This window comes from Meles meles, chromosome 18 (genome assembly GCF_922984935.1).
Source record: "Meles meles chromosome 18, mMelMel3.1 paternal haplotype, whole genome shotgun sequence".
NCBI lineage: Eukaryota > Metazoa > Chordata > Mammalia > Carnivora > Mustelidae > Meles > Meles meles.
Genome location: NC_060083.1, coordinates 39657085 through 39681939, shown reverse-complemented (window position 1 = coordinate 39681939; position 24855 = coordinate 39657085). Strand labels below are relative to the sequence as shown.

Below are 24855 nucleotides of genomic sequence, written 5' to 3'. Positions count from 1 at the left end.
CTCTCCCTCACCCATCACTCAGCGAGATGTCAACATCTGAAAACTTCATTTCCCAAAGAACTCCTCACCCCACCTCCCGATCCAGACTTAAGACGGCCACTCCCCCAAGCTAATGCTCATCTCCTTAATTGTCTCTCAGCCTCCATTCTTTCTCCTTTCAATCTCCTCAAAGGCCAGTTTCCTTCTAGAATGGAAACATTGCCAACTCGCTCCCAGCAGATGAAGGGGGGAAGACCCCTGTGCTTATCTCCAACCCCACCTTCTCTAACAAGGATCTAGGTCTGGGCCTCCAAAGACCTAGTTCTCTCCCTGGACAGTCCACTCTAACCTGGTTGGTGTTTGTATTCAAACCCTGGTTCCTACGTCTTTCCCTTCTCCTGTCTATGCCTCCGTTGATATGACCACTTCAACCAGATTTGCCGCACGTCCATCCATTTACAACTTCAGTGTTTAGGATTCGGCTCTGGATATCACCTCCTTCTAGAGGCTTTTACTGGTTCTCCCTCCCAGGATGCAACTCACCCATCTGGTTGGCCGCCCTCCTCTCCCCCCTAGACTTTGCCCTGAAAGCATTGCATTACGTGAGTCCTTCTGACTTGGTTCTTGAATGTAGGTGAGATTTGGCTGGGCTGAGGTCCAAAACTGACGACCAAGAAAGAACTCCTGAGGCGTCTTTGGTGCAAAATGGTGGTTTTATTAAAGCACGGGGACAGGGCCGGTGGATAGAAAGAGCTGCCGGCCCAGGGTTGTGAGGGGTGGCGGGTTATATACTTGGGAGCTGGGGGTAAGGAAAAAAACAAGGTTTTCAAAAGAACTTTTGTGTGCTAGAGAGGACCTACAAGATATGGGAGGCCTTGCCATTGTCAGGTGAAGGTTGTTTTTCCCTCTAGGAAAGCATTGACAGTAAGACAGTTGGAGTTTCCTTCTGGAAGTTGGGGTTTTGGTAAGAATGCTTTTTTTTTTTTTTTTTCCCCTAAGACATGTCGCTAAACCATTTGTAAACCAAGGGAGACTCCTATCTTGCAGGGCTGTGATCTCTAAGAAAGTAACTGTTTTTCCTGTCCTTTGCTTTAGGGCAGCAGGGAGAGCCCAAGGAATGTCACACAGATCCCACCTGGGGGAGGGGGGTACGGGGTTACGGGGTGTCAGCTTATGCCCTGTTCTCAGCTTGCCCTTGCCTTCTGCGCCCTCATCACTTCTGTGGTTCCATAAGACTATAATCTCCTTGCTGACAAGGCCCAGGAATCTGTGTCCTCCTTAGCCAGGAGCCAGCCTCCCTCCTGCTCATCAAATCCTATCCCTTGGCTGCTTCATGCCTGTCGCGGCGGGTGGAGAACACAGTTCTTAACTGAGTTCACAGGGGTCCTTTAAGGCTTCGCGCATCTCCCTCTTGGGCCTCTGTGGGCCCCGTTCCTCCCCACGGCCCACTGGCCTGTCACAGTTCCCTCGGACATTGCCCGTGGCCCTGGGTGTCTACCTGCCGTGTGGCCCACGCCATTGACAGTCCTTTCTGCACAGAAGTGCTGACTGGCCTCACCGCCAACTTTGTTCCTGCCATGTCAGCGGGGCTACTCTGCCCTCCCCAGAGCCCAGCACGGAACAGACACCCCACAACATTAAACAGAGCGTGACCTCAGGACGTCACAAACTCTTCTTGTCCTCAGGCCCTCTGGGGCGATCTAAGTGACTAGGAGGAGGACCACAGGGTCAGACATAAGATGGGGAAGAAGCCCCCCCCCCACTCTGGCCCTCCACCCAAATGACTCTGAATAGGACTGCTGGTTCCTAGGAAGAGAGTGGAGGGAAAGACGGGAGGGCTGTAGGGAGGGGTCAGCGTCTCTAAGGATGCTGTCTGGGCTCCCAGGGTGTGGCGGGCTCTTCGGACCCCACCACGGAAGGTGCCACGGCTGCTGAGCCAGAGGTCATCAAGGGCCTCCAAGGGGAGCCTGCAGTGACCCAGGGGTGGGGGTGGAGAGCTAAGGGCAGGAGTGGGGAATGGATCCCCAGTACACAGGCTGGGGGTCTCCTCCTGCTGTGGCCAAGAGAGGATGGAGAGTGTCGCCCCGCCCCTGGGGCCCTGGGTTCCTGGGGAAGAGCGGGGTTGAGCAGGGACAGACGGTTGGGGTGGGGCAGCCTCCAGGGCCCTCAGCTTAGGGTGCAGCCGGCTTTCTCCTTGAAGGGATTCTTGTCCTCAGGGATGCCTTTGAGGAGAGGGTCGTTTCCTGCTTCAGCCTCCACGTAATCCTTGATTTCCTTTCCCGTCTTGGAAATCTGTGAGAAAACAAAGGTTCCAGCCCTTGTTCGTCTGTGGGCACCCACGATTTGCTCGGTGCAAGAAAACAGGTCCTGGACGGGGTGGGGACAGAGGCTGGAGAGGAGAGAGAGAGGCAGGCGGTGGGTGGGGGGTGAGGTCTCACCTCCCAGGGGCGCTGGGCTGGGCACGCTGTGGGGCTTGCACCTGGCACCCCCACGGGACTCAACCGCAGCCTCCCTCTGCGGCCTCCCTCGGCCTAGAGGCAAACCTCCCTCTCCTGCTGCTTGTGCTGCTCTCTCCAGCGGCCTGCCTCCCCCTTGGCGTCCCAGCTCTGTGAGGACCCGGATGTGATGGAGAACAGGGGCAGGGAAGGGAAGAGGGGGCTCACCGGGCTCCTTGGGTTCTTGACTTCCTTCCTCAGCTGTTCTACCTCCATCTTCAGGAGCTCCTTCTCGCTGAGCTCCTGGGCCATCCTGCTCCAGAGAGACCTGCTTCCGGAAAGGATCCCGCAGCTGGGATGGCAAATGCCCTGGGCTCCTCTGGGCTCCCTCCTGCACACTCCACACCTCAGCTTCCACCCACTTCCCTGCGCAGCCCCTCACTTCACACCGACGCGAGTCCCGGCTCTGGAGGAGAGGATGGCCCCAGTCTGATGGGGGAGGCACAGACTCTGCCCTCGGAGTAGGCTCTGTCTAGGGACGAAGCAGGAATCAGTGTGGAGAAGAAAGAGAAAAGGAGTCTCTTTCAGTGAATAAGATTTGGGAAGCCAGGTTATTGTTCCACATAATGGCACAGGTAGGAGTTTTCAGGAAACCGCAGGTCCTGTCAAGGGAGAGTATACCCTAGTGGTTAAGAGAAAGGCTCTGGAGCCATCTGATTCCACTTCTGATCCTGGTTCTGGCCCCTTCCAAGCTGTGAAGCTTAGGCAAGTCACTCAGCCTCCTTGGGTCTTAGTGTCTCTGTCTGTAAAATGGGTATAATAACAGTACCTACCTTGTGTGATTTTTTATGAATCCTAAGAAAATAATGCATATAAAATATTTTAACCCTCTGTATGGCACAGAATGAATAATAATATTATTATTTTTATTGTTACAGTTACTGATATTATTGTCATCATGAGGACAAGGTTATAAGGAAGGACTGCCAGCTGCCCGATTTTAATAATTCCGAGACTAAATCCCAGCCCGGTGCAACCTCAGCCCCTCTCACCTGCCAAGAAAGAGTGTGCACTTCAAGTCACTGGTCCGCCCGACTCAGGCAAGATGATGTCTGAGTTTCCCAGTTCCTCAGCTTCTGAAAGTCTTCAGATAAAGCAGATGGTTTAAAAGCCAAAATCTCTGAAGCCTAAGCTGATCATGGGCTCAAGGTTCTAAGCCCAATCCGCTGGCCTGAGCCTCCAAGACCCCGAGGCCGCTGGAGCAGACACCCTGCCCCCTACACCTGCCTTGCTCCTTTCCAGACCCTTCTGGCTATTCTAGCCAATTCTCACCCTCAACCTAACACGCTCCCCTCCCCGTGCCTTGACTCCCAAGCCCTCCCCTCTGCTACCTCTGAGCCTGCGCTGAGACCATTCTCCGTGAAGCAAGTCCTAGACCAGCTCCTAACTTCCCTCACCCAAGAAGCCTTGGTGTCTCCCACTGGAGCCCCGTGATTACACCTTCCAAGCTTCTCCTAGTTCAATCTTTATTCAATAAAAATGGACTCCTCACTTAGGATGCTGGGCCTGTCAACCTTTGGGGCCATGGCCACCTCCAATGACTGTGTCCATGCTTCTTGGCGTCAACGCCTCCTTCTGAGCCTTGCCCTCACCAACCACCTAACACAGGGCCCGCATCCTCATATCTCTCTCCGTCTCCTTCCAGCACCACCCACGGGCTCTGCTGTTTAATAGACACTGAGCTCCTGCTCAGGCTGACAGCTGCCCCATGGCAAGGGGACCCTCTCGAGAAGCAGATGCCTAAGAGATCAATAGGGTTGGTAAGGGATCCTCTTTTTGTCCTGTCTCTAGGTTCACAGGAGGGGCTCTGGAAGAGGCTGGGAGGAGGCCTGGCACCCACCCTGACTCCCCCACTCCAGGGTCCGAGTCCCACTCACAACTGGGAGCTCTAAGAATTGAAGATCAGGATGGGAGCCTGGAGGGTCCTAGTCCAACCGTCCTGTAAAGGCAGGATGGGAGAGCTCAGACCTCTAGAGGCCAGCTCGGTGCTTTGTCCACCGCTGCTTCCTAAGACCAGCCAGTTAACCTGGAACTTGAACCTGGTGCTTCTCAAAGCCAATTCCTTCCTGTTGTCTAATCCAAAACCCCCACGCTCTGGCTGGGCTTACCTCCATCAGGCTCAGAGCATGCGCATCGGGGCTTCTCCACGCACAGCCCCTCGGAGGTTTGCTAACGCTTCTCAGGGGACCTCTGGATGTGTCTTCCTGGTGTCTGAGCCGATTCCTCTTGCTGCTGCATTGGCTGGTTTCCATTGTTGCTGGGCCACCCTCCAGTCCCCAGCGCCCCTGGTCTCTATATCCTATCCACCCTCCACTCCCCGGGCCCTGGGTGACTCATCCCTGAGCTTCCCAAGGAAGCCCCCACCCTCTGCCCTTTCCTCCCCTTCCATGAGTGGAAAATCCACCTCCCCCCCATCCCAAGCAGGCCAGCCCCCTTCCTCCTGTCTCCCAACCCATCCCCCGCCCCCCGCCCCACCAAACAGTTTCCTCTCCAGGCCCAGGGAGCAATCACAGCGCCCCGACCTTGGCTTCCTCTGCTGGGAAGGGATTGGGGGACCGGGCCCCCAGTGGGGCCCCCGGCTTCCCCCTTCCTCTGGGCAGGGGGCAGAGAGGCGCGGGCCCAGGGAGCGGAGACTGACTTCCTCTTGTCCCGGAATGAGCCTGCCTGCCCTTTGCAAGCAGGTTTGGGTCTCTCACGGAGAGGAAACCAAAAGCAGTGGGGTGGGGTGGGGGGAAGCCAAACGCCCAATCAAGAGCAGGGTGAGGCACAAAACCGGCGGGCTCCCGGGGGAGGCAGCCAGAGGCGGGGGCCATGGCGGAGCTGCAGCAGCTACAGGAGTTCGAGATCCCCACGGGCCGGGAGGCCCTGCGGGGCAACCACAGCTCCCTGCTGCGGGTTGCAGACTACTGCGTGGACAACTATGTGCAGGTAGGCCGAGCGGCCCCCGCCATGACACCCTGGCCCCCCAGAGGGGCCCGGAGCCCACCTCCCAGGCAGGACCATGGGAGCCATCCTGACAGGTGCTCGTCCTGGGCCCGCCTGTGAAATCCTTCACCCCAGGACTTGGCTTCATTCCGGTCCCCCCAGACTTCGGCCCCGATCCCATGCTACCCAGCCCTATCATGCCCCTTCCCTTCCCTCTCCCGGAGCCTCAGAGACGCCCAGGCTCGCAGCGCTGTTCCATCTTGTTAGCGGGCCTCACACTCCCTGCATCTCCTTCCTGGGTCCCGCTCGGGTGCAGAGGCCCCTGACTTGTCTTACATAAATGCTGGCCTCATCATTCCATTTGCAGGCTGCCTCGAGGTGAGACTTGCGAACTTCCCAAACAATGTCATAAACTGGAGAGGGACCAGGGAGAGAATTGTTTCCCTGACCTTTGCGCAACGGTGGAGAGACATCCGACGAGGCTGGGTCTGGCACAGAGGCAGGGGGATGGACCACATGACTGTTGAGAGCAGTCCGCCAGCAAAAGATGACAACCATGGCCTTTTAGAACCGTCTCCTAAAATTTTTTTTTTTAAAGGTTTTATTTGTTTGAGGGAGAGAGAGTGCAAGCGGGAGGGAGGGGTAGGGGAAGAGGGAGAAGCAGACTCCCCGCTGAGCAGGGAGCCCCACGCGGACTCTATCTAGGAGCCTGGGACTGGGGAGCCTGGGATTGGGATTGTGACATGGGCTAAAGGCAGATGCTCAACCGAACGAGCCACCCATGTGCCTAGAATAGTCTCCTAAGTTGTGTAGTTGTTCTAGGGCCGTGAACACGATTTCTGGAACAAGGAAAGAGGGGAAAGGGAAACTTAGCAATGACTGAGCACCTCTGTTTTTTTTTTCATTAATCCTCATAAGTGCCTTATAAGGACAAGTATTATTATTCCTCATTCGTAGATGAAGAACCCGCAGCGCGGGGAGGCCAGATGACTCGTCCAAGGTCACACGGCTTAGCCTTGGCAGAGTGCTGCTGACTTCTTTTTTTTATTTTATTTATTTATTTTTTTTTAATTTATTTTTTTTTAAAGATTTTATTTATTTATTTGACAGAGAGATAACAAGTGGGCAGAGAGGCAGGCAGAGAGAGAGAGAGAGGAGGAAGCAGGCTCCCCGCCAAGCAGAGAGCCCGATGCAGGGCTCGATCCCAGGATCCTGAGATCATGACCTGAGCCGAAGGCAGCGGCTTAACCCACTGAGCCACCCAGGCGCCCCTGACTTCTTTTTTTTTAAAATGCTGGCTAAGTCAGCCATTCTGTTGTTGTTTTTTTTTTTTGTAAGATTTTTTATTTATTTATTTGACACAGAGAGAGATCACAAGTAGACAGAGAGGTAGGGGGAAGCAGGCCCCCTGCTGAGCAGAGAGCCCAATACAGGGCTTGATCCCAGGACCCTGAGATCATGACCTGAGCCTAAGGCAGAGGCTTAACCCACTGAGCCACCCAGGCGCCCCAGCCTGCTGACTTCTGAAGCTAGGCTCTCTCCTCTCCACCTTTCCCCTTTCCTAGGGGAGACATGCCCTAGGACTTCAGGACAGTTTCTTTGCACTGGCATGCCCAGGGACCTCCTGGTTCAGTAAGAGCGTTGAAAAAAATAATGAAAATAGCAAGGGCTTCTGGGAAAATGACAGATGAAAGAGAGTCAGTGATGATACCAGTGAGAATGTTCAGCCCCCTTCCTTTGGGCAGGCATGTTGCCCGGATGGCCTCTTGTAGTGTTCCCCCAAGTCCTGAGAGGGGAGAACCACTCCCACTCCACAGCCAGGGAGCCGAAGTTCACCCAGACCCACTCCCTTTCCCAACGTCTCTGAGCTGGTGGCAGAATTGGGATTCGAACCCAGAACCCAAACCTCTAGCTGAATAACTGCTGTTCATGTAGATGTTGAGTGGCCTGCTTGTGGATGAGACGGACCGTGGCTTGTAAGCCCGCCGGGTTCTCAGGGCGCTGTCCTTAGGCTTCTCCTAAGGACAAGGAGAGAAGCGGTTCTGTGCATGCAGGATTTGGGGTCCCAAAGACCTGAGTCCAGTTGCCAACTCGGCCACACCTAGCAACTACAGGACCCACGGCAAGGAGGGTCACCTCACCTCTGATGCTTACACCTTCTCAGGGGGATCACGTGGGTTAAACTTGAGAAGGTGTTAAAGCACTTAACCTAGTGCCTGTCCCTTAGGAGGGGCGGGATGCATGGAAACTATTACCGTTACTGCCATCATCACCATCATCATCGTCATCTTCTGTCGGAAAGATGAAAGGCACATAGAGATAATGAAAGTCAATTCTAGCGAGGTGAGGCGGCCCTTGCAAAAACACACAGGTCAGAGTCCACGGGCTCCTGCTTCCTTCATGTGGAACACTAGCTAATTGACCTTAGTTACCTTTCCCGGCCTCTCTGAGGATCCCTGTCTGGGGAGCAAATGCCTACAAAGGGTTTGGAAGACTTCTCAGCACCACCCTTAAACAAGGCCTGGTTCCCACGCCCTCCGCCTCTCCCCCACCCCCTCCTTCCACCCCAACCAGGTGTCAGGAAACCCATGGGGAATGGGGGGAGGGCAGGCTGGGGTCCACAGCAGACAAACCAGGTGTCAGGAAACCCATGGGGAGTGGGGGGAGGGCAGCCTGGGGTCGACAGCAGAGTTCACGGTCAGAGTCCACTGAGTTTACAGACAAGGTAATTTGCATTGAGAATAAGCAGTGAGCCAGGACAATGGATCTCACACCTTCTTACCTCCAGACCTAACTCCGGGCCAAGCCCCAAACCAGGGGTCAGTAGGTACCCATCCGGCTCCAGCCTTCCATAGCTAGGCCCAAGCAGTCATGCAGACATTCTCCCGTCTGGGCTGATAGCTCCACATGGCAGGCCAAACAGAGGACAGTGATGGTGAGGTGAGATGGGAAATCTGGAGGAGTGAGTGGTCACTAGCCTCTTCTGGGCCATCATGTCCTCGCCTACTAAAGAAAGATCTTGAGCTAGAACAAGACCAGCTCTCCTTTCTGGTTTAAACATCCTGGGTTGATTTCTTTGCCTTTTCAAGGCTGCTGGTTACATATGCTGATGAGATGTAAATTGCATGCAAATGAGCATCCAGCTGTTGGAGCAGAAAGGCAAGGAAGGGCTGCCCTGGAAGGTTCTGGGCTTGCCCTTTGACTCCAGCCTGGCTCAGGCTCCTTTGGAGGCACCCTGCTCTGAGAGGTTCCAGGTCTGCTCTCTGTAGGATAGGCCTTGGGGAGAACCCAGGGGCCTTTTGCAAGGAGACCGTGTGGTGCAGCCCTGCCTGTCTATGTGTGGGCCTAGCCCAGACTTGCCCTGGACTCACCCCTATACCCCCTAGAGAAGACTGAAGACTACAGGCTAAATGGCAGCACTTCCATGATCCGACCTGAGATGAGGAAGCTGCCTGGGGAACCAAACGACCAGAGGAGTTTTGCTCTAGCCCCAGGGTTTCATCTGGAACTGGAAAAAAAACAAAAACCAAAAAACAAAAAAAAACTTCTTCTGTCTTCAGCCATTCCCTGCCCACCCTCCCACCGCTGACTGCCAGTGTGACTCTGGCCAGCACCTGGCATAGTGCCTGTGTACAGTAAGGAGATGCCCAGTAAGTGTGTGGGTTCATATTCAATTCATTAATTAACTCACAAATGCCTATTTATTAAATATCGTCTGTGTTTTGGGCACTCTTCCAGGGTAGGACACAGAATAAGATAGGTTCTCTGCCCTCCCATTGCTTACATGTTAGTCTGTGGGGAGAAATAGATAATGAAGTAAATAGATAAATACTGAGAGATAGTGCTAAGTTCTATGAGGAAAAGAGAACAGGGTAAACATGGTAGAGAATCAATACAGGTGTAGGCTAGGAGAATCTGAGGGTGGTGATGAAATGTGTCTCTGAGGAGCTGAGACTTAATAATAAGGTTTCTAGAAAGAAGTACAGCAAGTGCAAAGGTCCTGAGGTAGAAACAATCTTAGCTTGACCCGGGAACAGGAACCTAATGGCCACTGTGCCTGGAGGGGAATGAGAGGGAGTGGTAGAGGAGAGCCAGCCCTGTGGGGCCCTATATAGGTCATGGATGGAAGTCTGGATTATAGTCTTAGCGTATTGGGAAGCTACTGGAAGGAATGAATGAAGTCACTCTTCTCTGGGCCTCAATTTCCTAATCTGGTAAAATGGACTAGAACATTGGTTCCTAAACACTACTCTGCAGACTGGAGAAAGACAGGAGCACAAGAGTCCCCTGGGGGGCTTTTAAAGGCATAGATTCATCAACCTCATTCCCCAGGGGATTCTGGTTAGAGGGTCTGGGATAGGGGGGCTGCCATTGATTGGTTGGTTTTTAAGTTTCAAAGTACGCTTTCCTCTTTCCTTTCTACTATTCACCCTTTATTCCCAAAGGTCCCCTGGAGGTAGTGGGGTCAATCTGCAGCTTAAGTCTTGAGGAGGGAGATCTTTCCCTCCCCTTGCACCCCCATTCCTCAGGGTAACAGATTTGCCCTCCTAATGTTCCCAGCTCCCTCTCAGGGAAACTACGTCAAACATCTGGAGTTGGCGCTTTCTCCCAGCTCAGCCCCCATGCTCTCCCTCTCCCATCCTACCCACCCAGCCGGCGATCTAGTGAGCCAGGCTGGCCCCCCACCAGAGCTGTGTGTATTTCAGGCCACAGACAAGCGGAAAGCACTGGAGGAGACCATGGCCTTTACGACCCAGGCACTGGCCAGTGTGGCCTACCAAGTCGGCAGTCTGGCGGGACACACTCTGCGGATGCTGGACCTACAGGCAGCCTCGCTGCGGCAGGTGGAAGCCCGTGTGAACACGCTGGGTCAGGTGAGGGCAGGAGGAAGGCTTCTTGCCCTGGCCGCCCATCCTTCGGCCCCACTCGGTCGTGTTCTTGGGCAAAAAGTTCTTTCCCGCCTTCCTCCAAATGCTTGCACTTCCCAAGGGTTTTGAGCCTCCTTATCTCTGTGGCATGTCCCTGTGCTGAGCCCTGCTGCCCTACCAGACCAGGAACTCCTTGAAGGCAGTCCTTTTCCTTTCTGACTTCCATCTGAATTCTATCCTGCCTGATAGAGCCGAATTTACCAACCACAGAGACTGCTAGAACAGGAAAGAGACAAATGGATCTTGTTCCCTGCTAAACACAGGCAGTGACTTACTCAGTGTCCTCACCCCAGAGCATGTGTGCCTGGCAAGGTCATCTTCAGCCCTGAAGGCACCGCTCCATGCCCCCCACCCGCGCTCCCTCCCCACCCATCTAGCGCACACACACACACACACACACACACACACACACACACACACGCCCTCCTCCTTCCTTCCTGGATCCTTGGCTGAGGACTTGCCCCATCAACCACGCGCACCCGTCCCCCAACACATGAGCCTGGCCCGCACATCCCTGGCGTGTTCACTGTGGGCGGGGCCTTTTCCTCTTGCCCCAGCAGACAGGAGTTCCCACCCTCTTCATGTTTGTGACTCCCCACATGACATTCCAAGAGGCAGTGAATTCACTGCTTTGTCCCCCGCCAGAGAGACAGGCTGTCTGGCCACCAGCCTCTGCCACTCTCCGCGTTATCCACCTCCGCTACAGAGCCAACACAGTGCAGCCCCGGCAGCCCAAAGGAGCTGTGTTTTCTCTTTTCCTCTCGTTCCTGCTCAGCTAATAATAACCCTCATTCTCTTCCACGAGGAAGTTGCTCCAAAGTGGCCCCATCCTCTCCTGGCAATTCTTTTCCCAAACGCCGAGTGACCCTGGGGAGAGCATTTACTCTTTCTCTGGACCTCACAGCCTCCCCTGGCCCCTAACCATCCATCCCAAAGTCTCTATCCTCTTCCTCTGGTCAGAGGAAGGGCGTGGTACAGAGCCTGGCCCACTGTCGCCTCAAACCCTGTCGTGGCAGATGGTGAACATGCACATGGAGAAGGTGGCCCGAAGGGAGATCGGCACCTTGGCCATGGTCCAGCGGCTGCCCCCTGGCCAGAAAGTCATTGCCCCCAACAGCCTCCCACCCCTCACGCCCTACTACAGGAGACCCCTCAACTTTGGCTGCCTGGATGACATTGGCCATGGGATCAAGGTAGGGAGAGGGGCCCTCCTCCTTCCCACAACCCACCGTCGTCATCTCCTTTTCAAGGCTCCTTTCACCCCAGGTCCCCAGTTCTCTTCCCCATCTACATCCCTGTGTGTCCCAACCTGCCCCCCTTCATCTTTCCTGACTCCCAGGAAGCCATCACCCTAAGCGGACCCCTCCTCTCCAAGCCTCCCTCCTTGAATGTCCTTCCTGACCCCTCCCCCTCCACAGCTGGTCTTGACCCTGTCCTCGGGTGATCTGCTGAGGGTGCATCTGAGCAGCCCCTTCCGTGGGGGCTGGGTGCGTGTGAAGGGGAAGAGGGGGAGGGGCGGCATCAGGGTGTGCATGAGAATGGCTCCCCAGCCGCAGAAGGGCAACTTCCTCTGTCTGGAGGTTTGAGGTCACCGGCACTGAGCGCTCACCCCAGAGCTGCTTGCTGTTGTGTGGGAACAGATGGGGGTGCAGCCACTCAAAGGGGGCCTGATGAGGACAGGGGAGCAAGACACTGCCGTTTCCTTTTCCCTGAGAGGTGGGGAGAGGACACTCCCTCAACCCCATTTCCTCAGTTCCCCCATATAGCGGAGGACAGCATTCCCCTTGTGCCCCACGCTGGGGGACACGCCACCAGTTACAGACGCGCTCCCTTGCCTGTGGGCTTGGCCTGGCCATTTGTGCGTTTTGAAAGCTCTGGCCCTCTCTGTCCAGAGCCGGTTCTGCAGGCCCGTCAAAATGGCAGGTGGGGAAAAAAAATGGCAGGTGGGCTCTTTCTAAGTGTGATGGTCCTCTCCCCCCTCCCCCCACCTCCTCAGCCCCGCGTTGGGGTTGGGGTCTATCAGAATCAGAGATCACCAAGCTGGCCATGGAGATGCTTTGGGCGCGAGGTGCGGCTGCTAGGGGCCGTGCAGAGGAAGTGGCCTTCAGACCGTGTCTGCTCCAGGTTTCCGCAGCGCCTGCGGCCGGCGGACCAGAGGCCCCGGCCCGCGGCAGCCAGGGGGGGGGCTGTGGGGTGGGGTGGGAGAGTGGGCTGGGGAGTGGAAGTGGGAACTTGCTGTCCCCGCTCTCTTCCTCCCAGTTCTCCGCCGCCTCTCCCTTGTTTCCCTTTGTGGGACCACGGGGGCTACCCCGGGGAGGGGGGGTCATAGACGTCAGCCTAGCCCCCTGCTCCGCCGCAGGATCTGACCACGCAGCTGTCGCGGACCGGGACCCTCTCGCGAAAGAGCATCAAGGCGCCTGCCACGCCGGCCTCTGCCACCCTGGGGTGAGACCTCGCGATCCTGAAACTTTCCTTCCCCCCCACCCCCTCAACGCAGAGAAGCCAAACTTCCTCCTCCCCGCACCTCCTTCCTTCCCCCAGCTGACGACACCCCTCGCCTTTTCTCCCCTCCCTCCTCAGGAGGCCACCCCGGATCCCAGAGCCGGTGCTGCTCCCGGTGGTGCCCGAGGGCAAACTCTCCGCCGCCTCCTCTGCCTCTTCCCTGGCCTCGGCAGGGTGAGCCCCAAGAGGCCACGTTGGGAGGGGCTGTTGAGGGGGCCTCCTGCCAGTTGTCAGGGTGACTGCTAGGGCCAGGAAGACTCTCATCACAGGCTTGAGTCTTGGAGAAGGGAGATCCACGTGGGGCGCACGACTGAGGGGGCGGGGCTAGTGGGGGAGATGCTGAGTTAGGGAAGGTGTCCCCCAACCTAGCCAAGCCCCGCTTTCTCTGGTCTTCAGCAGCGGCGAAGGTGTCGGTGGGGTCTCCACGACCAAGGGGCAGGCAGCACCTCCACCCCCACGTCTCCCCAGCTCCCCGGCCCCACCCTCTCCACCGGCCTCCGAGGTCTTCCTGCCGCCCCCTCTGCTGGAGGAAGTGTCCCTGCCCCTGCCGGGTAAGAAGCTCCGCCCTCTCCTGGCTCTATCGCGGGGTCTCTTCTCACCTCCCGACCCTCTCCCTCTCCCTCCAATCGGCCCGCCTCATCCCAGGTAGGGGGTAACCGGAGAGGAAGGGGCCAAAGTGGGCTAACAGCTTAGCGCCTGCTTTCTGCCAGGCTCTGTGTTCAAGCTTCTCATCCGTTTTTGCACTTGAACTTTAACAACCCTAAGAGGACCTTCACACTGATTTAACAGCCAGAAGCAGAGGCTGGCAGGTTCAATTGACTTGCCCAAGGGTCACCCAGCTAAGTGGCAGTGCCTCACTAGCCTACATTGCTCAACATTTGTGTGTTTGCTGAGAAGTTCTGGAAGCATTGTGGTGGAGGCCAGGATGGGCAGGGGCTGGAGAAAGGTTACAGAAAATCGGTAGATGCCGGAGCCCCGACTGAAGAACAAAGTTTCCTGGGGGCCTTTGGAGGGGGTCCCCTGTGCCACATCTGCAGGCTCTCCCTTTTCCCTCCCAGCACCAGAGTTGCCTCCGCCCCTGGATCTGCTCCCTCCTCCGCCCCTGGATCTAGATGAATTGGGGCTGCCACCTCTGCCCCCACCAGACCTCTGCCCCGAAGAGCCTAGTTGGGTTCCTGCTTCCTACCTGGAGAAAGGTACCTGACTCCTGGGACTAGGGATGCGCCCTCCCCCCACCTTCTACTGTAGAATCTGCAAAGGTATGAACCTGTTACACACACACCTATTTTCTGATGAACTGACCAAATGTTCATCCAGGAGTGGTGAATCAAGCTGGAAAGACAGGCTGCTGACCCGGCAGAGTATTATTAAACCCAGCTGGGGCGGGGGTCCCAAGAGCTTTGGAGCCCCACTCCCTGCAGCCATCCCCTTAGATGTTGCCAGGCATCCCCACGGTAGGGCGGGAGGCACGTCTCATGGAAACCTTTCCTCCCATCCCGCAGTGGTGACACTGTACCCATACACCCGCCAGAAGGACAACGAGCTCTCCTTCACCGAGGGGACCATCATCTGCATCACACGCCGCTACTCAGATGGCTGGTGTGAGGGTGTCAGCTCGGAGGGGACTGGATTCTTCCCAGGGAACTACGTGGAGCCCAGCTGCTGACAGCCTGCGGCTCTCTGAGCTCCCCACCCAGGCACAGCCCCCAGCGAGCCCCTTGAGCTCCCATACAAAGCCAGCTCCATGGTCAAGGCTGGACTAGGCGTGCCACCTCTTGGTCTGGGAACTGGGTCTGTCCCTTCCCTCATTTTGGTGGGAAGGGGGCTCTGGGGAGAGGATGTACGCAAAGGCCTGCTGTGGACGGGAAAGAACTGGAAGCCAAAGAGTTTGGTGATCTTGTCCACAGAGGATTCCCTGCCACCACCCCCCCCCAGTCCACCCAGGATGGGGTCTCCAGCTGCAAGTGTCCACTTTGAATAAAACTCTGATGACCTCCTTGGTGACTGCCCTGCAGGGCTAGGGGGCCAGAGAGAGAGTGAAAGGCTCCTGCTAATTATTGACCCCCCTCTGCTCTGCCCAGAGCAGCTGTCTCTCCCCATCATTTTGGTCCTAAGTGCCCCCTGCACTAGACCCCCCGACGCTGGATAACGACCGACTGCAACCTGTTCTTTTGCCTGTTTGCTGTGTGTGTCCCAGACGGGGGGACCAACTCCCCCATATATGTGGGGCTTTCTCAGGCCAGGGATCTCCTTACCCTCACCCTTCAGACAGCGTCGGCGGAGAGATCTGAGTCAGCTCTTCCCCCTTCACCTTCTTTATAGCTCTAGAACACCAAAGAGGGAGGAGGGGCTTGGCTTTCGCTGGCTCGGCTTTAAAACATCATGGCTTTCTGTTCCATAGGGGAGGACGGAGGCGCAGAGGGCCAGCCCGGGGGGGCGACTTTGGTAAAGTCCCTGGTCTCTTGCTGCATAGAAGAGGCTGGGGTGAGGGGAGACACCGTCGTGCTGCGAGGTCCCAGGCCGTCCGGACCCGAACCAGTGTGCTACCTCGTTCCACCACCAGGAGGCGACTGTTCCCTCTGGCTCCCCCCCCCCTCCTTTGGGGATGCTGGTGGGGGTGGGAGAGGGGGGTTGGGCGCGGGGAGGGAGGCCAGAAGAAAAAGGGTATCGTGTGGAGACGCGCTAGTAGTAGCAAGATCTAGGCCTGAGGCCGTGGGTGCAGAGCTTCATCTCTCTCCGAGGGGATTCCGGCGCGACGGGGAGGCTTTGGGGTCGCGAGTTCCCTTACAGAAGAACGGGAGATGGGAAGATTCCGCAGCTCAGGGGAGCAGTGAAAGCAGTGGGAACTGCTTCCTCTCAGTTGCGAGGACAAGGATCTTGGAAACACCGCTGCCTTCCCAGGGATGCGCACCAACCACCTCGGTGGGGTCGGACTCCAGAATTTAACGTTGCAGTGAAACGGGGACGGGGGCGGGGGTGGGGGAGAGAGGCAGCCGAGCGGGGTTAACTGCATAGACAGGGACGGCTCCGAACTCCCTCTCCCAGCCCCGACGTGGACCAGCCCGGAATTCCCGGAATTCCCGGAGGGACATACCGAAGAGAGAGCAAGGGAAAGGGAGTCATAAAACTAGGTTTGTCTTTCCCTCTGTCCCCCACCCCCACCCCGCCCGAGCGCACCCTGCAGGCCGCGGTCCTCAGCACGTCTTCAGCACCTGTTGCAGATGGAGGCGCACATCCGTGGCCGTTTCCCAGGGCACCACGCTGGCGCGGAAGGAGCTGGGCTCGGCCTTCTGCGCCTCCTGGATAAGGCGGTGCATGGGGTAGCCGCGGCGCGGGAAGGCCACGTCGCCGCCCGCCAGCAGCCCCATGGGGCAGAAGTCGTTGGCGCCGTCGCCCACGTAGAAAAGGCGCTCGAAGTGCACGCCGTCGTGGGCCCGTTCGCGCAAGTAGTCGCTGAGCACTTTGTGCTTGCACATGTTGGCGGGGCAGCGCGCGCAGCTGTGCGTGTGGAAGGGCCGTAGCGCCAGCAGCCCCCGCGCGTCGGGCCCCGACGGGTTGCTGAGGATGCGGCGGAACAGCCCATGGTGGCCCGCGGCGCGCAGCGCGCTCTCCACGCCGAAGGTGTTGGCATCCGAGATGAGGATCACCTCGAAGCAGGAGCCTTGCTTGGCCACAAACTGCAGCAGGTCGCTCATGCCCGGCGACAGGGGGATGGCCTCGTAGATGGCGCGTAGGTCCCGCGGTCGCACGCCCTGCTCGCCCAGGTACTGGAAGACGCGCTGCATGTATTCGTTGTAGAAGCCCTCGCGGTAGGTGGCCCGCAGGCTGTCGGGCAGCCGCTGGCCCGGCGCGGCGCGCACGATGGAGTCGTCGCTGTTTTCGTCCACGATGGTCTCGTCGAAATCGAAGGTCAGGAGGAAGCGCGGCGCGCCCTGCGCGGCCATCCCGCCGTCCTGGGAGCAGGGGGGAGAGGAGCAGGAGGAGGAGGAGGGAGCAAGCGAGAGGGGGCGCGGCGCGAGCCGGCCCGGGAGAGGCTGGTTAGCGGGCCTCCGCCAGAGGCGCTGGCATTTCCAAGACCTGAGGAGGACCCAAGGCAGGTTAAGGTAGGCAGAGGACCCCACGCCCCCGCCCCTGCCCCAGCCTTCCCTGCCCACCCCCATGTTGGCACCTCCCAGTGAACTGTGCTGGGGTTTATCCCCGGAAGGCCGCCCTCCTCCTGAACCCAGAAGAGCTTCCTTGGCACCTATTTCTGCTACTCTCCTGTGGGGCCACTGGGGCTTAACGGGGTCAGCTTAACGGAGGGGAGGGGAGGAGCAGCTTCCAAGGGGTCACCCTTTAGGGAGGTTTCTGGACGAGGCCATTCTGGAGACTTCTAGTGACCCCCATTCTGGTTTGGAGCCCTCTCCACCCCTTTCTTCCCTAATATACGTAGGCAAGGGAAACCAGGCATTCACCCAGATGAAGCAGCCTCCTCATTCCCTCTTTGGGCCATGCCCAGCTGATAAGACTGTGGACAATAAGGAGCCAGGCTCCAGGGAACACTCGTTGGTGTGAATGCCAGGTCCTCGAGCCTGGATCGTGGCTAAGGGCTGGGCCTGGAGAGTTATGCGTCTGGACCTCTGCACTGGCCAGGGAACTGGGTTTTAGCTCTTGGAATAATCAGGTCAGTCGGTTGACCCAGGAAGGCTCTCTGGGAGCTGCTTCCAGCCAGATGGCACTGGGCAAGGGTCCCAGGATGGGATACGGCTTCTCCAGGGAGTTTTAGGGCCCTGTGTGGACAGCTCATCACTAATCACTTGCCAGTTCCCTGGGAGGAACACGTCAGCGGGTGGGGTTTCTGCCAGAGTCCGAAGGAAGCGGGCAGCAGAAGCAGTGGGACTTGGGGAGATAGAAGCTTCCCGCGCCAGGCCGCGACATACCTGGGAGACAGGTGAGGGAGAGGAGAGAGAGCAGCGTGGCTGAAAAGGCAGAGCAGGAGGGAGCAAAGAGTGGGCACAGGGTGGGGAAAGAGAAGGCTAGGAGAAGGTCATGCCAGGGGAGCCTGGAGACAGCACAGTGGGGACGCAGGGCTCCAGGAAGCAGAGACCTCGGGCCACAGTCCCACCTACAGAGGACGCAGGAGAGGATGGAGGCCAAGAGTGCAGGTGCGAGGCACAAAGGCAAGTGAGTGGAGGCCCCTTTTGCTTGGCAGAGGGGCAGAGAGCCAATCACGGACAGTTCAGAATACCCACCACGCTGCCTTTCACCCTCCCGGCCTCCCACCTCAGTTGGTCCAGACGGAACCACTCCTCCTCCTGGCTTCTTCCTCACTCACTCTCGGATACTCCTGTGGAGGTTTGTGGCCTGGCCCAGCTTGTGAAATGAAGTCCAAGCTCCCAGCGTCAGAACTGGGGTGTGGACCTAGCTCTCTGCCTCCCTAATAGCACTGTCCCTTCAAGCTCATCCCTAAGAGTCACGCTCTAGTCTCATGGACATCCATCTGGGAGTCTCAGCCACTCAGGATCCCTGGAGTTGAGGTTGTAAAAGCATCAGGACCCCACACCTGGGATGAAAGCTTCCAGAGATTAGTGGAGGCCCGGTAGAGATGAGGGTAGGCCTAAAAGGGACTGGAGAGGGCTCCTTCCACCCCATGATGGGAAGGGGGTTGAGGCCTTAGCCTCAGAGACCCCTGGAGGTACCCACTTACCCTAGACAGGCATCGGAGACCAGTGACTGGAAAACACCCGCTCATTGTCACTGCATCACCCTGGGCGCCACCTGCAGAAGACTCCGTTGGCCTCCAGCCGTCGTCCAGAGCTCCTGACAACCACATGAGGTCTGCTGGAGGGCGCCAGCAGCTAGCCTTGTGTGCCCACCTGATTCTGTCTCCTCAGCTGAGCCCCAGGAGCCACTCCCAGGGGCTCAGTAAAAAAAACCCTCAGATAAGCACCGGGCTCACAGAGGGCAAAACCCTTGCGAGGTATCCCCCTACCAATCCCCTGTGTCATTCGAGAGGTTATAGGTGATAATAACTGGAGACCCAGTGAGGTCAGCCGACTTACTCAAAGGTAAGTGGCAAAGACAGATCTCAAAACCGGAACTTAGGGTCTGAGACCAGTGCTTTTTCTCTCCAGTATGATCCTGGCCCCTTTCCTGTGTCAGGGTTTACATGTCACCAGCATGCATGTTCTCCCGCTGCTCATCGCAGTCGCATGAATTCAGCAGATGAGAAGGGCCCAGAGAGGTTATAAGGAGGCTGTGCGGTGTCCCCGGGGAGACCTGGTTCACCAGCACCTGGCCACAGCCTTGGATGCTCTCTGCCCTAAAGGGAAAAGGGCAAATGGCGGGCTTACTGGACCACAGCTGGGGGTCGGGACCCCTGAGCATCCCAGACGATCTGGGACTGGCCTCCCTGGTGCTTTCAGAGACCAGCAATCAGCCAGAAGTCAGTTTGAAATTTCTGCGGGGCTTTGCTGTGTGGCTTTGGGGACAGGGATTGCCTTCGTGGGGGTTTCACCCACTCAGCTACAGAGGACACCACCTGCAGCTCCCAGGACCTCCCTATGCCCCATCCCTGCCCCTCGAATGAGAGACTAGAGGCATCTGGGACAGACCTGGAAAGATACTGAGAACCAGGAGACTAGATGGGGAGTTGAGCAAAGTCCTGGCTGGTTGCTGCCCTCTGGTGGTCATAGCAGATGACGCTGGAAACCCCTGACTTTGTCAAGGTGACACTCTTCCCAGACCTTCCCAGACCATCCCAGACCCTCCGGGAGCAGCTGTGAGCCCTGGAGATAAAGATTGGGACCTCCCAGGAACAGGGCACAGGTGAGAGGGCGGGCCTCTGTCACCTTGGAGCTACCGCGCCCTAACCAGAGGTGTGTTGAGCCCTTTTGATATGGATGGAAGTGGGTCTCAGGCTCCTCCTGGAAGAACTTTTCATCCAGGAATTGGGAAAGGCAGCCAAAGCTGAATGGGGAGAAGGGGCAGAAAGAGGTGGGGGCTAAGGGAGAGGTCAAGGAGACGGTGGGTGAGAAAGCATGGGGACACTGGAATGGCATGTGTTGGAGGATGGGAAGACTCTTCCCAGGCCCTATCTGGAGGGAGCTCCAAACTTCCAGGATCCTGCCTGACAGCCCCTGTCTGCTCCTAGGCCCAGCAAATTTGAGGGGAAAGGCCAGGGGACGCCACTTCTGTGATAAAAGCAAGCAGCCCCTCGGCACACACAGACTACAGCAGGGATCCGGGAAAAGGGAGTGGGAGATAGAAAGATACGCAGGCTCTTCAAGCAGCCACCCAGAGGGCCTCCTGGTTTTGCCCTTGTTTCTTTTTTTCTTTTCTTTTCTGAAAATTTGGTAGAATCGTCTACTGACTTTCAATCATATCCCAAATTTCTCCATCATTAGAGCAAAAGACATAGTTATGTTTCTTTTTTCATCTAATAATACTATTGAGGGAAATCGAGTCAACATTTGTTTAGTGAGTTAGTGGCCCTTGTTTCTTTTAGGCCCCAGAGCAGAAAGCCTGGCATCCTGAGTTTCTTCCCCCAGAAAGAGAAGGCTGTGCTGCTACCCTGCCCTTACCCCAGAGTAATCAGTGGCTCCCCAGGCCCCACTGGCATCTGGGACTCATGACATTCAGTAAGTTTACTCACCTCTGGCAGCTTTGTCCTAAGTGACCAAATTCTTTTGTGGTCACCAAAAAAAGTCCCTCAGAGAAAAGGGGGACAGGATCTCTGAGCTTCTCTAGATGGCTAGAGCAGAGAGGAGAGAGGAGTTTCTCTGGGGCGGCAGGGAGTCCATATTCTAGTCCCACTTAAAAGCGGCGCTTGCCTCCCTGATGCCACGTCAGATCACTGGATTCCTCCTTGTTTCCTCCTGCCTTTGACAAAAATGCTCTGGATGACATTTGTGGGAATGCGGTTGGGGGAGGGAAAAACAGTTTTAAAGTCCTCCCCCTCCGCCCCCGCCCCCATGAGGGGATGGGGAGCCCACTGGACAGTTCAGGGACAGTTTTCTCCAGGAAATGTGGAGGGTAGGGATGGAGGTGGGGAGGGAGGGCCCTGCAGATACCATAGTTACAAGCCCCTGCCCAAGACCAGATCTTCTCTATCAATCACTAGGAACTGGATCCCACAACTAAACTGAAGTTTTCTCTCCATATCCAAGACTGTATTCCCAGCTTCACTACCGTCTCTTCCTTCTAACAACCACCAGCAGCAAATAGGAAAAGTGGAGGCCCAGAGAGGTCAAGCTAACATCCCCGGAGGTCACAGAACATCATTTGCAGGATTAGAACTTAGGAGTCCCTGGGGCCCCTGGTGGAGTTGCAGCCAGAGCTCTCCCTCTTGTCCTGGAGACCCCTTTGGGCTGTGAGTAAGCTGGCCCTGAGGACCTGGAGCCCTGGTGTCAGCAAAGAAGCTGGGACCTGGAGTCCCCTCTGGGCCCGCCCTGCCTGGGTGGACAAGCTGGAAGGGGATCCTCCGTGGACAGGGAGGTGGCAGCTGCCGGTGGTTTGGGGGGAGAGATATTTTTAGAGGTGGCTGGAAAGCAGGCATCCTGGCACACCCCCAGCTGGCGGGTGCTTCGCTCCAATGCGGGGCAGTGGGGGGGGGGGTGCGCAGCTCGGGGAGCCCAGGGGACTGGTGGGTGGCGGAGAGCAAGGGGGCACAGATTCCTTCGCTTTGCCTGAGTCAGGGACAGAGGGATATCCCGGCACCTCGTTCCTGGGGTAGGAGAAAGGAGGAAGGCTCATTTCTCCGCTCCAGGGACTCCCCCACTGACACACGTGAAGGAGCGCCCTCAAACTCCACACAGCCCCCACCCCACACTGGGACCCCAGCCCTCCCCTACCTCGGGGAGCCCAAGACTCACGTGGGGAGCGGCGGCGGCAGAGGTCTGTCCCGGCTTAGTTTGGAGTGTAAAGTGAGGAGAGGGGCTAGCTGAGGTATTTGGGCGCAGGATGGGGCAAGGGGTGCTTACGGGAATTGGAGGGGACGCGGTGTCTTATCCACCCCCGGATTTCTGGGCTCCGGCTCACGAGTCCCTCCAGTTCCGAGGGGCCGTGGATGATGTGCGTCTGGGCCGTCCCCTCCACCTGCCCCCCATCCCCCCGGGCCGCCGCCGCGTCCCCTTTAAATGCCCGGGAGCCGGAGCCCGAGCCGCGGCCGGCGCTGCGGCTGCCGCAGCACCCGGGCCCACCGCAGTCCCCTCACGTCACAAGCGACTGTCCAATCACAGCGGCGCCGGCTCACATCAAAGGGGCGGGCCGCCTGCGGGACACGCCTCCAGGCCGCCCCGCAGGCTACCCGAGAGCAAGCGAAGGTGGGGTTGCGCGCCGGGAGAGAGGGGAGGAGAGAGGAGATGGAGCGCATCCCTCCGGAGGAGCGTGGGTGGGGGGCACCCTCGCTGGAGCGGCTGCGGGGTTCTGCGTGAGTCCCCGCCCACACACCCAGAAGTGTCAGGGCTGTGCCTTCAGGGCGCCGAGCCCTGAAATTTGCAGAAATGCACTCCTCCTGCCAGCCCCCATTCCCTTCTTCGCTCCTAAGCCAAAAGGTAGGCACCGTTGGACCCAGCCCGGGGAAAGCAGTGTTCTCCCCCCACCCCCCCCTACTCCCCCCCGCCTACGCCTGGCTCGGCCCTCCGCGCGGAGTTGCGGCACCTCGCCTCTTGGGACCCTTCCTCGCTTACGGGTTACAGGGGATCGCCGGGGAAGGGGCCCTTCCACACCCCACCCCGTAAACACTGATTTAAGGGCCCAACTGTTTGCCCTTTGCAAGTGGTGTTGTAAATAAAAAACCCACTTTCTCTCCTGCTTCGTAAGAGTCCGTGCCTAGTCACACTCTCCTGCGTCCCCCTTCCTCCCAACCCAGTCCCCGCCCCCCCCCCCAGCTCCGTCCGTCCGCCCTGCCGCAGGATCGTTGAGGAGAAGCTTCTGTTTCTACAACAGAGACCTGAAACTTACATATACTGGGAACGTACTATGAACAGGGCACTGTACGAGGTTGCTACACTTGCCGTTGAATATTCACGACCGGAGAAATTACTTGCCTGAGTTCAAACATAGGCGCGCCTGGCCCTGGGGTCACAAAGGAGCTGTGTAGGTGCAGAGCGCAGGCGCCCCCAGGCCTGGGTCTGAATCTCCCCCTGCTCCACTCCTCCAGGAGAGCCGGCGGGTGGGAAGGTCCTGTGTGATCTGGCAGCCGGTGGCGCTGGAAACCAGCGATGGAACAAGGGTCCATAAGGAATTACCCTGTGCGGGGCACTAGTGTGGACAGGACAAGGGTGTGCTGCGTTTCTGCATGTACAAAGGAGAATGAAGGCCTTGGAGCTGCTTAAAAACCCTTGACCTTAACTTCCAGCGCCCCAGTTCCTTTTACTGGCTTGCTGCTCATGTCCCCGTCAACACTGCCCACCCTCTCTTCTGGCTCTGCAGCACCCCTCATATTTTTCAGGGACTTCCCTCCTGAGGAACACACCTGCTCCACTTGCTGGGGGAGCCCAGCCTCTGTCGGGGTCTTGAAGCTCTTTTGATTATACCGATCCCCTCCGTGTGCCACCAGAGCGCGTGGGAAATGCTGTCAGTATATTTCTCTGGGTCTGCTCACGGAATCCTCACCACTCTGTGAGATGGTGCATAGCTCCTTTTGCCGATGGAAATCAAGGCACGAAGAGGTGAGCTTGGCCAGGGTCATCCAGCAGGTGAATGGTAGAGCTGGGCTTCCAGCCTGGTTGCCTTTTTTTTTTTTTTTTTTTAATTTGTCAGAGAGAGAGCACGTGCACAAGCAGGGGAATGGTAGGCAGAGGGAGAAGCAGGCTCCTCACTGAGCAGGGAGCCCGATGAGGGACTTGATCCCAGCACCCTGGGATCATGACCTGAGACATGATCATGACACCCAGGTGTCCCCCAGTCTGGTCGCCTTAACCTTTACCCCGCACGGGTCCCCTCCTTCAGCGTCTGCCACCCCTTCTCTCCTGTCACCAACAGGAGGGCAGAGACCATGCTTGCCTTATATGCATTAGTGTCCTGCTGCACACAGTGGGACTTGGATGTTTGTTATTGAATGAAACACGTCTTCTGCTGTGTTGGGCTGGACCTAGCACTCCGTTTGTCTCTTCATTTCATCTTTTCACTAACTGGTCGCTCCAGGATTATCCCCCTTTTCCAGCAGGGAAACTGAGGCTCAGAGAGATCAAGTGACTTGCCCAGAGTCCCATGCCCCCAAGGAGGCACTAGATTCCGATTCTGACCCTGATGATTAGATTAACGTCCTTTCAGCTGATTCCAAAAACACCACGGGGGCTGAGGGTGCGGCAGGCGGGTAACTTTCTGTTGTGGCCAAAGCCAGTCCTTACTGGCCACCTCTGCCTTCCAGCCCTGGGGGGTATCAGAGCCGCAGGAGCTCTCCACAAGGTGCATCTGTGGAATAAATCTAGAAACTCCCAGTTCCCTCTACGCTCAAGGTTTCTAGACGCAATCCTGTCTCTCTTAAACCTGCGCCTCTCATTGTGCCAATGAGCACAGCTGGGCAATGGGACAAGTTGGAATGATCAGCTGTGTGTCTAAAGAGGCGGACAGAAAGGGAAGAGGAATCCTACCTCCCACCTCACCCCATCCCCGTGCCCAGCAGGGTGAGGCTCTGCCCGGCATCAGCTGCAGAGCTTCCTCCCTTTCCTGCAGGGTTCACCTGAGAACTCTGTCAGTCTGGCCCAGAGCTTGCAGGGACAGGGGTCATCTGAGGTGACAGAGACAGGAGTGTCAGGGAAAGCCTGATTCAGGTGGCCAGGGATGGGGCTCTCCAGTTGGCCTTGACAAAGAGGGTGTGATTCTCTCCTAAGGTTTTGGCAATAGAGCCTGGGAGGCCAGCAATCAGGATGGGGGACTCAGGCTCTCCGACAGGCCTGGTGGGGGGAGGGGCAGTGGCGGAAGGGGAGGGGCGCATGGTCTGGTTCCTCCCAACTAGGCATCTTGGGGAGGGAGGGAGGACTTCATCCCCACAGCAGCCCTGGCCAGTGGATTTTAGTATTCTCATTTTTACATATAAGAAA

The 24855-nt window shown here is 57.4% G+C and overlaps 3 protein-coding genes across 23 annotated transcripts; 1 reads left to right on the top strand and 2 right to left on the bottom strand.

Annotated features, from left to right (window-relative positions):
* Positions 1–671: 671 nt before the first annotated feature.
* Positions 672–5131, bottom strand: GNGT2 (G protein subunit gamma transducin 2). Of its 16 annotated transcripts, none has more exons than XM_045986142.1 (6): positions 4997–5131; positions 4583–4706; positions 4315–4413; positions 3467–3558; positions 2643–2946; positions 672–2271 (listed from the first exon to the last, which is right to left on the bottom strand). In XM_045986142.1, exons 5-6 carry the CDS (start codon positions 2724–2726, stop codon positions 2146–2148), a joined length of 210 nt encoding a protein of 69 aa, XP_045842098.1. In that variant the 5' UTR covers positions 2727–2946; positions 3467–3558; positions 4315–4413; positions 4583–4706; positions 4997–5131; the 3' UTR covers positions 672–2145. The 16 variants fall into 16 exon arrangements, with proteins under 16 accessions (XP_045842098.1, XP_045842099.1, XP_045842086.1 ...); XM_045986143.1 differs by having other exon boundaries at positions 4583–4703; positions 4997–5109; XM_045986130.1 differs by lacking the exon at positions 4315–4413.
* Positions 5132–5255: 124 nt separating this feature from the next.
* Positions 5256–14867, top strand: ABI3 (ABI family member 3). The gene is made up of 8 exons (XM_045986126.1): positions 5256–5402; positions 10106–10273; positions 11344–11520; positions 12687–12772; positions 12908–13003; positions 13226–13380; positions 13888–14025; positions 14332–14867. The coding sequence occupies exons 1-8, from the start codon at positions 5286–5288 to the stop codon at positions 14493–14495; spliced, it is 1101 nt and encodes a 366-aa protein (XP_045842082.1). The 5' UTR covers positions 5256–5285; the 3' UTR covers positions 14496–14867.
* A 208-nt stretch (positions 14868–15075) lies between these two features.
* Positions 15076–22522, bottom strand: PHOSPHO1 (phosphoethanolamine/phosphocholine phosphatase 1). Of its 6 annotated transcripts, none has more exons than XM_045983833.1 (4): positions 21682–22522; positions 20463–20689; positions 18516–18628; positions 15076–16906 (listed from the first exon to the last, which is right to left on the bottom strand). In XM_045983833.1, exon 4 carries the CDS (start codon positions 16771–16773, stop codon positions 16024–16026), a length of 750 nt encoding a protein of 249 aa, XP_045839789.1. In that variant the 5' UTR covers positions 16774–16906; positions 18516–18628; positions 20463–20689; positions 21682–22522; the 3' UTR covers positions 15076–16023. The 6 variants fall into 6 exon arrangements, with proteins under 6 accessions (XP_045839789.1, XP_045839786.1, XP_045839788.1 ...); XM_045983830.1 differs by having other exon boundaries at positions 15076–16782; XM_045983832.1 differs by having other exon boundaries at positions 15076–16782; positions 21790–22522.
* Positions 22523–24855: the final 2333 nt, after the last annotated feature.

What these genes read in the sequence shown, in the direction of transcription:
- GNGT2 (XM_045986142.1), bottom strand. Translation starts at nt 2,726, where the DNA reads ATGGCCCAGGAGCTCAGCGAGAAGGAGCTCCTGAAGATGGAGGTAGAA. An exon ending in TCAAGAACCCAAGGAGCCCG is followed by an intron (nt 2,272 to 2,642) that starts GTGAGCCCCCTC and finishes GTTTTCTCACAG; the next exon opens with ATTTCCAAGACGGGAAAGGA.
- ABI3 (XM_045986126.1), top strand. Translation starts at nt 5,286, where the DNA reads ATGGCGGAGCTGCAGCAGCTACAGGAGTTCGAGATCCCCACGGGCCGG. An exon ending in GTGTGAACACGCTGGGTCAG is followed by an intron (nt 10,274 to 11,343) that starts GTGAGGGCAGGA and finishes CTGTCGTGGCAG; the next exon opens with ATGGTGAACATGCACATGGA. An exon ending in CCGGCCTCTGCCACCCTGGG is followed by an intron (nt 12,773 to 12,907) that starts GTGAGACCTCGC and finishes CTCCCTCCTCAG; the next exon opens with GAGGCCACCCCGGATCCCAG.
- PHOSPHO1 (XM_045983830.1), bottom strand. Translation starts at nt 18,560, where the DNA reads ATGAGCGGGTGTTTTCCAGTCACTGGTCTCCGATGCCTGTCTAGG. An exon ending in GTCTCCGATGCCTGTCTAGG is followed by an intron (nt 16,783 to 18,515) that starts GTAAGTGGGTAC and finishes CCCTGCTCCCAG; the next exon opens with GACGGCGGGATGGCCGCGCA.